Below are 11,388 nucleotides of genomic sequence, written 5' to 3'. Positions count from 1 at the left end.
TATTCATGAATCTAACATCATGAAGCAATTTCTTGGCAATTTCTTATTCAAAACCCAATGATTTTTGGCTCACTTGGACCCAACACAAAAAATAATTAAGACCCACTTTAATATTTAATTAAAGTCACCACACTTTAATATTAAATTAAAGTCCCCAAAAATCATTTTTTTCCAACATCACGTGGGTTCATAATCATTTGAAAAGGCTTGTTAATCTAAAGTAATGGTTCGAAGTTATAGCACTACAAAAAAAATAGTTTTTTGCGACGGCAAAACGTCGTCGCAAATAATCCAAACACCGTCTCAAAAGCTATTTGCGACGGTATTTTTTTTTTTGCGACGGCACGTGGGGGTAGCAACAAGGGGGGTTGCAAAAGACCTTTAGCGACGGCACCTGCCGTCGCCATTGTTTTTGCGACGGGAATATCTCTTTTTTGCGACGGAAGATTTCTGTCCCCATTATGGATGAAGATCTGGGCTTTTTTGCGACGGCACAAGGACGCCGTCGCTAAAGTAGGTATTTGCGACGGCAAAATTCCGTCGCAAAAAAGGTCGTCGCAAGATAGGTCGGCGTTAATGACAATTGGCGACGGCAACTTCACCGTCGCTAAAGCCTTGTTTGTCAAATAAATTCCACACCTTTTGCGACGGTATGGCTGCCGTCGCAAAAAGTCTAGCACAGTTTTTTTTTTTTTTTTTTTTTTTTTTTTTTTTTTTTTTGCGACGGGGTGTTCTGCCGTCTCAAAAAAAATTAAAAAAAAAAACCTATTTTAGAATTATTTAAAATATAAAAATAACCTGTAATGTTGGCAAATGATGTAATAGTATAAATACATAAATAAAATAACTAATGTTGGCAAGTGAAAAATAGCTAAAAAAAAATCAAAAAATTACATAATAATATAAATCCATACATAAACAAAAGTTGGCAAATGATACAAATTCCTAATGTTGGTCACATAATACATACATAATGTTGGTCACAAATTTAAATAACATAAATCAAAATCAAAACCAAAAGTTTTCGTCTTGATTCTTTCGTGAGTTACAAAAACAGAAGTTTGTCATAATCTTTACGCGCCCACATTCCACACGAAGCAAACTGCTACTTAGGAAATATCTGAAAAAAACAAAGCAAAAATAATTAATAACAATATAATGGTGTTAATATTTTAATTACAGAAAAATATAAAAAAAAATTAACTACCATATAATTAGAAAGATTGTTTAGTAAATAATTTTGACTAGAGGAACTAGTTTGCCTAAAGTGAAATCCGGCTCTAACTCCCAAACCGGGAACCCGATTCGAGCCCCGTCTTCTCCCACAAGTCTCCCGTGCCTAGGCGGTCGTGTGTGCCAAGTTTTGTGCTAAACCGACGCCTTTTGGTGATTTTGGGGCGTTAACTCCTCGAATTCAAGTTTATTAAGGAACTAGTTTGCCCAAAGTGAAATCCGGCTCTAACTCCCAAACCGGGAACCCGATTCGAGCCCCGTCTTCTCCCACAAGTCTCTCGTGCCTAGGCGGTCGTGTGTACCAAGTTTCGTGCTAAACCGACGTCGTTTGGTGATTTTGGAGCGTTAACTCCTCGAATTCAAGTTTTTTAAGGAACTAGTTTGCCTAAAGTGAAATCCGGCTCCAACTCCCAAACCAGGAACGCGATTCGAGCCCCGTCTTCTCCCACAAGTCTCTCGTGCCTAGGCGGTCGTGTGTGCCAAGTTTCATGCTAAACCGACGCCGTTTGGTGATTTTGGAGTGTTAACTCCTCGAATTCAAGTTTCTTAAGGAACTAGTTTGCCTAAAGTGAAATCCGGCTCCAACTCCCAAACCGGGAACCCGATTCGAACCCTGTCTTCTCCCACAAGTCTCTCGTGCCTAGGCGGTCGTGTGTGCCAAGTTTCGTGCTAAACCGACGCCGTTTGGTGATTTTGGAGCGTTAACTCCTCGAATTCAAGTTTCTTAAGGAACTAGTTTGCCTAAAGTGAAATCCGGCTCTAACTCCCAAACCGGAAACCCGATTCGAGCCCCGTCTTCTCCCACAAGTCTCTCGTGCCTAGGCGGTCGTGTGTGCCAAGTTTCGTGCTAAACCGACGCCGTTTGGTGATTTTGGAGCGTTAACTCCTCGAATTCAAGTTTCTTAAGGAACTAGTTTGCCTAAAGTGAAATCCGGCTCCAACTCCCAAACCGGGAACCCGATTCGAGCCCCATCTTCTCCCACAAGTCTCTCGTGCCTAGGCGGTCATGTGTGCCAAGTTTCGTGCTAAACCGACACCGTTTGGTGATTTTGGAGCGTTAACTCCTCGAATTCAAGTTTCTTAAGGAACTAGTTTGCCCAAAGTGAAATCCGGCTCTAACTCCCAAACCGGGAACCCGATTCGAGCCCCGTCTTCTCCCACAAGTCTCTCGTGCCATTAGGCAGTCGTGTGTGCCAAGTTTCGTGCTAAACCGACGCCGTTTGGTGATTTTGGAGCGTTAACTCGTCGAATTTAAGTTTCTTAAGGAACTAGTTTGCCCAAAGTGAAATCCGGCTCTAACTCCCAAATCGGGAAACCGATTCGAGCGCTGTCTTCTCCCACAAGTCTCTCGTGCCTAGGCGGTCGTGTGTGCCAAGTTTCGTGCTAAACCGACGCCGTTTGGTGATTTTGGAGCGTTAACTCCTCGAATTCAAGTTTCTTAAGGAACTAGTTTGCCTAAAGTGAAATCCGGCTCTAACTCCCAAACCGGGAACCCGATTCGAGCCCCGTCTTCTCCCACAAGTCTCTCGTGCCTAGGCGGTCGTGTGTGCCAAGTTTCGTGCTAAACCGATGCCGTTTGGTGATTTTGGAGCGTTAACTCCTCGAATTCAAGTTTCTTAAGGAACTAGTTTGCCTAAAGTGAAATCCGGCTCTAACTCCCAAACCGGGAACCCGATTCGAGCCCTGTCTTCTCCCACAAGTCTCTCGTGCCTAGGCGGTCGTGTGTGCCAAGTTTCGTGCTAAACCGACGCCGTTTGGTGATTTTGGGGCGTTAGCTCCTCGAATTCAAGTTTCTTAAGGAACTAGTTTGCCCAAAGTGAAATCCGGCTCCAACTCCCAAACCGGGAACCCGATTCGAGCCCCGTCTTCTCCCACAAGTCTCTTGTGCCTAGGCGGTCGTGTGTGCCAAGTTTCGTGCTAAACCGACGCCGTTTGGTGATTTTGGGGGGTTAGCTCCTCGAATTCAAGTTTCTTAAGGAACTAGTTTGCCCAAAGTGAAATCCGGTTCCAACTCCCAAACCGAAAACCCGATTCGAGCCCCGACTTCTCCCACAAGTCTCTCGTGCCTAGGCGGTCGTGTGTGCCAAGTTTCGTGCTAAACCGACGCCTTTTGGTGATTTTGGGGCGTTAACTCCCCGATTCAAAAAACGTCTTCTCCCACAAGTCTCTCTTTAACTTACAATGTCTAAATTATGCAAAGGTACATTTTAGCTTAGAATGCAAAGATACATTTTATACTTGATCTTCTGGTGGTGGGGTATATGGATTCTCGTCTTCTGCGGATTCCCTAAATGCCCGGTGGCCACTCGATGCATCAGGAACCTATGATAGTCAATACATAATGTGTTAATCATATTCGAATTTTATACATAATCTTGTGTGAAAATTGAACTATCAAACAATTTAATTTATATCGAACCTGCCTGTTGGGATCCACACTCGCCCCCTGTGACACTAAGGCCATCATCTCAGCTCTCATCTGCTGTAAATGTGTAGAGAACTCTGCTCGCAGCTCCTCCCTCAACTCATCCCTTAGCTCTGCACGAACCTTCTGAGTGATCTGATCAATAGTCGATGGCTGGGGTGTTGACTGTGATGGCCCAGCACCAGCTTTATTCACTACTCTCCGAGGCACAATTCTCCCGTATGTGTGACAATATCCATGTCCGTCATGACCTATCAACTCATGGAAAATGGCATTCCTAGCCTTCAATGTCCGACCATCCTCATGTAGCATAGAGAGTTGACGATTAAACTCATCCTGTATTGAATAAGACATACAAGTATATGCCAAATTAAGATGGTTGACACACAAAAAAATAAACTTTAAATACAATCAAAGGTGTTTGGAAACTACCAAGGTCTGAATAACCTCTGGGTCATCTACTCTACGTGTCATAAGCCAAACATTCATCTTATCAGTAGACTCCCCCTTACTGGTCATCTGCATTTTTTTAGAAATATGAAAATTACAATCTAAATAATTTGTAAATATACAATGTTTATTTATATACAAAAATAAAACAATAAAATGTAAACCTCATGCCGTATCTGAGAGAAAGTAGTACGCCCTGTGGTATGAGCTATGCCGTGAGCTCGTCGATTTTTGGCGTTCCTACTTGCAATTTTCTATAACAGGTTCGACAAATGTGAGTATGTAAATATGATTTGTATGTTTACATATCATAAATATAACTTATTTGTATACCTCAGCATCGGAAGTACGCCAATACTCCACAAGTTCTTCCCACTGGCTTGGCACAATGTGCATAGGAACATCATCCTTCAGATTAGGATCAGAACTTCTAGGCTTGAAATACTTAGCCTTAAGCTTGTTCTTGTGATCCTTCCATATGTTGTTGCAGTTTTTCATGCAGATTGGCTTGTACTCCTCTGGACATATATTCAAATTGTCCTATAAAACACAATTTCAAAGTTTAAATAATAATAACACAATTTTGGAATTCGAATTTGTGGACAAAAATATACTTTTACCTTCACATCCTTCCAGATAGCATCAATAATATCATCGGGCACATTGTTCCAGTCAAGAAAAGTAAGAGGAACAATGTTACCATTTCGCACAATAATGCCAAGTTGAGTAGTTAACTTAGCCACGTTATCCCCTATTGGGCAATAATTTCCATCAAATTGTATGTCTAGCTTTTTACCAGTACCCCACTCTTTAATGTCCTTGGCACATCCTCTACCACGCCTAGTCGAGGTTAATGAAGAACTAACATGACCTGTGAGATACAATAACAATAAACAATATGCAATGGTAATAAACAAATGCAAATTTAAATAATGTGAATACAAATCATATCAAATAAACCTGAGATGGGCTGTGAAGAAGTCGAAGGGTCTGCAAAGTACAATGAGAATAAACAAGTTATATATAATGAGCATAAATAAATGTATGCTTCAATAATTTTCATACAAATCAAAGCAAATTTATATACCTGCGGATGGCTCATAAGCTGATGATGATAGCTGATGTGGTGCCACTGATGGTGGACGCACCGATGGTAGGCGTGGAGGCTGAGTACATGGTAGCTGCTGTGGTGCCACTAAAGGCCCCTCCGATAGTGGCCGATGTGATGCCTCCTCTGATGGTGGTGCTACTGATGTCCTGTTATGTAGCACATCAGACATCATGCGCCGGGGATGATCAGGCTTCCTCTTCCTTCCCATAATAATCTGCAAGCAATATAACATTAATTGACATTAGAAACATAGACAATGGTTTGTCGTCAACTCACTACAAGAAATTTCACTTTTGGCAACTACTTTTGGCGACGACATCAATTTTTCATTGCCAAAAGTATATTTTTAGCGACACAGTGATCAATTTCGTTGGTAAAAGTATACCTTTACTGACGCAATTTGCTACCGTCGCTAAAAAAGCATAACATTCTTTTAGCGCCAAAATTTTTGGTTGGCGCCAAAATTTCAGAACTTTTAGCTACAAGGCTTATGTTTTAGCAACACAATGAGCGTTGCTATTAGTGTGCATACTTTTGGCGACGACAAGTTGGCATGGGCAAAGAGTTAACCATTTAGCAACGATAACACTATTCGTCGGTAAAAGTTTTGCTAGTGGAATGATGTTGTAGACACCCCATTTTTGACTGTCCTCAAGACTTGGACGTCACCGTTTGAACACTCGGTGATTATCCATGTTTGTGTTCGTTTGGAGTTCCCGGAGGTCTCGGCTCTCGCGCCTTGCCTCAGGATCCCCGAACTCGAGCGTTTAGTGTCTGGTTTTGCACCAAACACTTGCTTCTTGCCTTTGAGAGGCAGAGTGGGGCTTGTAGACCATCCCCACCCTTCACCGGTAGTGGCTAGATGCCACCGGCTGGTTTTTGCTGCCACCGGCAATATAGTTTGCCGGCCGGCACTCTTTGTTGCCGGTCAGCACTCTTTTGTGCCGGTCGGCACTCTTTTTGGCCAAGATGGCATTTTTGCCGGCCGATTGCTGTTCATCTGCTTTTGCAGATATTTTTAGACAGCTGTATTGCTTTTGCTCCCCTCCATACACGTGTATGGAGGGATCTCCCTCTTGCAAAGCTTGTCTTGTAAGCTTTACAAGAGGCATATAGAGGGAAGCCCTCTCTAAGGCAAAAAGAGAGCTTTTAGACATTTTAGAGAGAAAAAACACAGAGAGAAGCTCTAGTTTTTCTAGGGTTAGGGTTAGACATACACTCTCTATCTCTCTTTCCCTCTTTATTTGCACACTAGGTGTTTTGTGTCTCACTATTGCACACAAACACCTAGTGTTTCACCTTCCTCTTGGAGCTGAGGTTCTAAAGAGTGTGTTTTGAAGTTTTGGTGTTGGATTCAAGCTCAAGGAGGCCATTGGAGCACCATTTGTGAAGGGGTCCTCAAGGGTGAGATTCTAGTCCTTTTTTTCCCCATTCTTGCATTGATTTTCTACTAGTCTTAGAGCTGTTTTTGTGATTATTGTATAACATAAAAAAGTTCTGTTTTTAAGCCCTCTTTATTGTTTATTAAGAGTGTTTTGTTGTTTGAGGGTAGTTGACCACCCTTAGGCCTCAAAAGGCCTCATTTTGAGCCATTTTGTGCTAGCTCCGGGATTTTGGTGTTGAGGTCTCTTCACCACTGAAATCTTGAGGGATTTCAGTGGTGAAGATGATGCTTTGAAGTCCCAAGAAGGAGAGGGCCACCCCCTCTCCTTGTTGTCCTTGAAAAGGGCATATTTTGGCCTCTTAAGGAAGCCTATGTTTGAGTGTGTGTTGAGCATGTTTGGTTTGTTTTTCATGCTTATATATCTATAATATAACATGATTTCAAGTTGGTTTTGGAACTCCATGCATGTTTAGCATAGTTGCCATGTAATGCCTTATTTGTGCCTTAACATGTTCTAGGTTGTTAGCCTTTGTTGGAGCATGTTTTAGGCTTGCATTTGTGAAGTTTATGTGCTTATTTTGCCATGTTTTAGCTCTGTCCATAGTCGTTTGGGTTGATCTTTGCATGCATTATATAGCTCCTTTGTATTTGGGCTTGTTGGCCTTGAGTATGTGCATGTGTAGCATGCCATCTTTGCATTGTTTTGGTGATTTGAGATCATTCTATATGCCATTTCAGTCCCATTTCCATGCTTGTTTGATTGCCTTGCATGCCTCTTTAATGCTTTGAAAGCATGTTTTGCAATGCTCCATGTTTTGGCCATGGTGTATGCCTTTGTATTTGGGCCATTTAGATGCCATCTAAGTAGTCCTTTAGCTTTGTTTTAACATGCTAAACCTCTGATTTTGGTCCTTCTTTTCATGCCATGTTTGGTCATGTTAACTGTAGTTCAATGCCTTATTGATTTGCTTCGAACACTTAGGCCATTTGTTGCATGCTTGACTTGATTTATAACTTGATTTGGCATCATTTTATAACATGATTTTAGGGCTCATGTCGCATGCTAATTGTCCATGTTCGTCCCTTTCAAGTGTGCTTGAATGTTGTTTGTTTTGTACTTAAGTGTTGGTCCTTATGTGCATATGTGTATGCATGCCATTTAGCCCTCACTTTTTAGCACTTTGGCTACTGTTTTAGGCCTTTTTAGAGTTGCCTAATTCATGTATAAGTCCATCTTGCCATCCATTTGCATTGCCATATGTATGCTTGCATGATTGCATAAGTGCCTTGCCATGTCATGTTGTATTCCTAGCTTGTATGCCTAGGTTGCATTGCATTTTGCATGCATGCCTTGTTCCTTGAATTGGTGATAGGAATTGGGCCTAATTTGTTTGATTGGTTTGCATGCATTTGAAACCAAAGTTGCATGCTTGGTTCCTTGGGCCATCATGCATGGAAATGCGTGATTGGTGGTCCGAGAACCGAGGCACATGTCCCTTTGAGTCATTACAATGATAAGAGACATGGTTGGTGCATACATGCCTTGAATTGTGCTGCCATGCCTTGTTTTGCCCTCTGTTGCTGTGAGTTGCAGGTTCTGCAGGAATACTCTGCCGACCGGTAGTGTAATGTGCCGACCGGCACCATTTTCTCTGCCGACAGCTTCAACTTTGTGCCGATGGCCATACAACACTGCCGGTGGAAATTTCATCTAGCCGGTGATGGTCCCCTCTGTTCAAGGATGTAGTCCTGAGGTTTTGACAACCTCCAGAGGAGGAAAGGGAGGAAAACAGAGGCAGCTTGCGCATGGCGGCGCGCTTCTCGAGACGTTTTACTGTTTTCCTAAATTAGTTAATTTGTTAATTAATTAATTTGTAATATTTAATTAGCTTGCGTAGTTAATTAATTTGTAATATTTATTCGGTCCCTCCGAGCGAGGGCAAATCTGTAATAAGTGTGTGTGGGTGGTGTGTATGTCTTCCAACCTCACGTCTTTCTTCCCTTTTATTTACCTGCTTACGATGGTAGATTAGGGCACATTTATTTTAGCATACCTTATGCTATGCATGTGTGCATCCATGCATTTGTATTACATGCATTAGGCTCGGTACATCACGCTAACTGCATCAGTACTTCAATTCCGAACTGAATACGTGATAATTGTGCATTTTCACATGACATGTTTAGGATAGCCGAGCCTATTCTAGCAATATTTTGTATGCGATGCATTAGGCACTCAACATGGACTTGGATCATGCATGTTTGCTAACAAGTTCTTTGTTTTGGCACGGAGTACTATGTAAGTATTTCCGCTTCAGCATATCACATGAGTGTGAATGTTACCATGACAGCATGCTTAACATGTGGCTAGATGCTTATGTGTTATAATTGCTTGAATGCCTGTGGGTGAAGGCTGGATTGTTTGAGTTGGAAAAACTCGTTGAAATCCTCATTTTAGCCTACTTGCGAGTAGCAAATTCCAAAGCATTTTCAAACCAAACGGATATGCAATGTTTATTTCCAAATTAAGCAATCTAGTCTATACTTGTTTGTTGTGCGCATAACATAGTAATTCTAGGCTGATAATCGGAATAAGAACACGTAAAGTTTTCAAAAACGGATGTCACGGTTAGTAGAGGCCGGTCTTCGGACCGGGCGAAAGGGGGTGCTCATAGCTGACCTTCCCCGATCGTACCCAAGCTCCCGAGCCGAGACAACTCCAGTGATGACGGACATGTGGCCTTCGGCACCGAGTCAGGGTTTCCTAAATTCTCCCATAAAAAATATTTAGGTGGCAACTCTGTATCTGGCAAAGCAGTCCATGTTTGGCACTACTTTTTCAAAAATCTGTTTCTCAAAACGATTTGCCAGATTTGGACTCTTTGGTTCAGATTAAGAACTGTGACACAAGTCGAGTCCGAACTGTAGCAGCGAGGTCCCCCCCCCCCCCCCCCCCCGCGGACATGTTACAGTTTCTGGCAACTCTGCTGGGGAAATTTAGAGAGCTTGACTCGAACTCATGATATCCTGTTTTGATTTCATTTATGTGTTTCTTTGCATTGCATGTGCATTGGTGCGCCTAGGAACACAGTGTTTGCCATCTGCCATTCCTGAACGGTTTGCCGGAGGCTTGTCTTGTCAAGACATGTCCATAAGGCTGACCGGCTATGGGCTCTGACAGTATGGGAACACAAACCCCGATTTTTACCGGGGCACCCTTTTTGACCATTCGACCTAGTGCATATTCGGATCCATAGTGACCATTCCAAACTAGGACAGGTTGCTTACCCGATTATAGGTTGTTTGAAACCGCTGTGTGCGTAGTGAAACCCTAACTCCTGACAAAATAGGACAGGGAAACCCTACCCCAACATAGGGGTGATTGAGCTCTCTTTACTTGCTATGTGCTTTTAGAGTGTATCTCTACAGGAACGCATATACCAGTTTGTGAGTTTGAGTATCGGGCCCGAGGGCACCAGAATCAGTATTGTTGAGAATCAGTTATCAGGAATCAGTTATCCGCGGGTATCAGATTCAGTATTTTGGGAACAGAAATTTGGGAATAGTGATCAGCTGTAGGGTACAGTTGTCTGGCTACACCCGTGTTTGATCAGTTTGGGCTGAAACGCTGTATGTTTTTCCTTTCAAGGTTCAGAGAGTTGCAGAGTTGATACAGAATAACCAGTGTCTCCCTCTTGCTGAGGCAAGATTTATGGCGACACAAAGTTCAGAAGAAATTGTGGTTATGACAGCCGCACCGGAGCAGGGAACCACTCCGCAGAATGAGGCCAGCATCAGTATGTCATACCCGCCCAGGATGCCCGTTGTGCACCCGGTCTGGACTCCCCAGTTATACCAGGCTCGTGAGCCCACCACCTTCGAATTGATGGGGATGATAGGCGATCTCCAAAGGTCTGTGGCAGACCTCGCCTATGGAATGTCGGCTTCACCGCCAGCGGCACCGTATGCCGGGAATTTTGTACCACAGGAGCCCCCGCTATTGGGGCGGATTGTGATAGAGCTCAGCCAGCCAGAGGTGACTTCCGGCTATAGCCACGACATGCCAGCACCAACCCAGGCCCTCGATCAGGCTGAGGCCAGGGGAAAGGACAAGGCAAAGGTAGACGCCGACCCTATTGAGCAACTACTGTGGGCAGTCGAGGCTTTGAAGGCCAGAGGGATGAGCAAGCAACAAACATCTGCAATAGTGACCAAAGCTGTAGATGATGCTTTCCCCGCTCCAACCAAGGGCAGTTCAAGCCAGACAGAAAACCGGGATGGGCCCCGTCATGCCCAGACAATTCCAGTAGCTCCCACCCCTACACCGGGAAAGGTTCAAAAAGCCAAGGCAGCGCCAGCTGATCCTTTCGCCAGTGCATCTGGCAAGAATCCTCAAACTGCAAAGTACCTGCCCCGAGGGCGCAGGGTCTTTCATGACCTCCACATGCCTTTGTCTAGGGCATTGCTAATATTGGTGAAGAATGGGCATCTTAAGCCTTTGGAGCCCCGGCCACTCCCGAAGAATCTCCCCACCACTCATGATGCTACCTTGTACTGCGCGTACCATCAACAGTCCGGTCACAGTACCGATGGATGTTCCCGCCTTCGTCATGAAGTGCAGGATTTGATTGATAACAAGGTTATCCTACCACCCACCTCGGGCAAGCCCGTCACCACTCAGTTGTTGGATTTCGAGGGCTCAGATACTGCGAGTATGTAAAGTGAACCGCCTGCGGGCAACATTTGGTACATTTTTGATGAAGCGTCTGGCACGCATTTTTGAGC

General features: G+C 43.7%; 2 protein-coding genes across 2 annotated transcripts in view; both read right to left on the bottom strand.

Moving 5' to 3' along the window:
• Window positions 1–1,105: 1,105 nt before the first annotated feature.
• Window positions 1,106–5,648, bottom strand: LOC145819343 (uncharacterized). The gene is made up of 8 exons (XM_082913322.1): window positions 5,615–5,648; window positions 4,729–4,979; window positions 4,442–4,648; window positions 4,273–4,362; window positions 4,091–4,177; window positions 3,653–3,994; window positions 3,472–3,555; window positions 1,106–1,120 (listed from the first exon to the last, which is right to left on the bottom strand). Exons 1-8 carry the CDS (start codon window positions 5,646–5,648, stop codon window positions 1,106–1,108), a joined length of 1,110 nt encoding a protein of 369 aa, XP_082769448.1.
• LOC145819773 (uncharacterized) overlaps window positions 5,067–11,388 on the bottom strand; it is a 29,426-nt gene continuing 23,104 nt past the window's right edge. The window contains exons 2-3 of the mRNA XM_082913642.1: window positions 5,196–5,433; window positions 5,067–5,098 (exon numbers count right to left, since the gene is read on the bottom strand). The gene's annotated coding sequence lies outside the window, so the exon portion shown is untranslated. The remainder of the gene's footprint in view (window positions 5,099–5,195; window positions 5,434–11,388) is intronic.

This window comes from Camellia sinensis, chromosome 2, assembly GCF_055761805.1.
Source record: "Camellia sinensis isolate YWXY chromosome 2, ASM5576180v1, whole genome shotgun sequence".
Lineage (NCBI taxonomy): Eukaryota > Viridiplantae > Streptophyta > Magnoliopsida > Ericales > Theaceae > Camellia > Camellia sinensis.
This window is presented reverse-complemented; position numbering and strand designations above follow the sequence as displayed.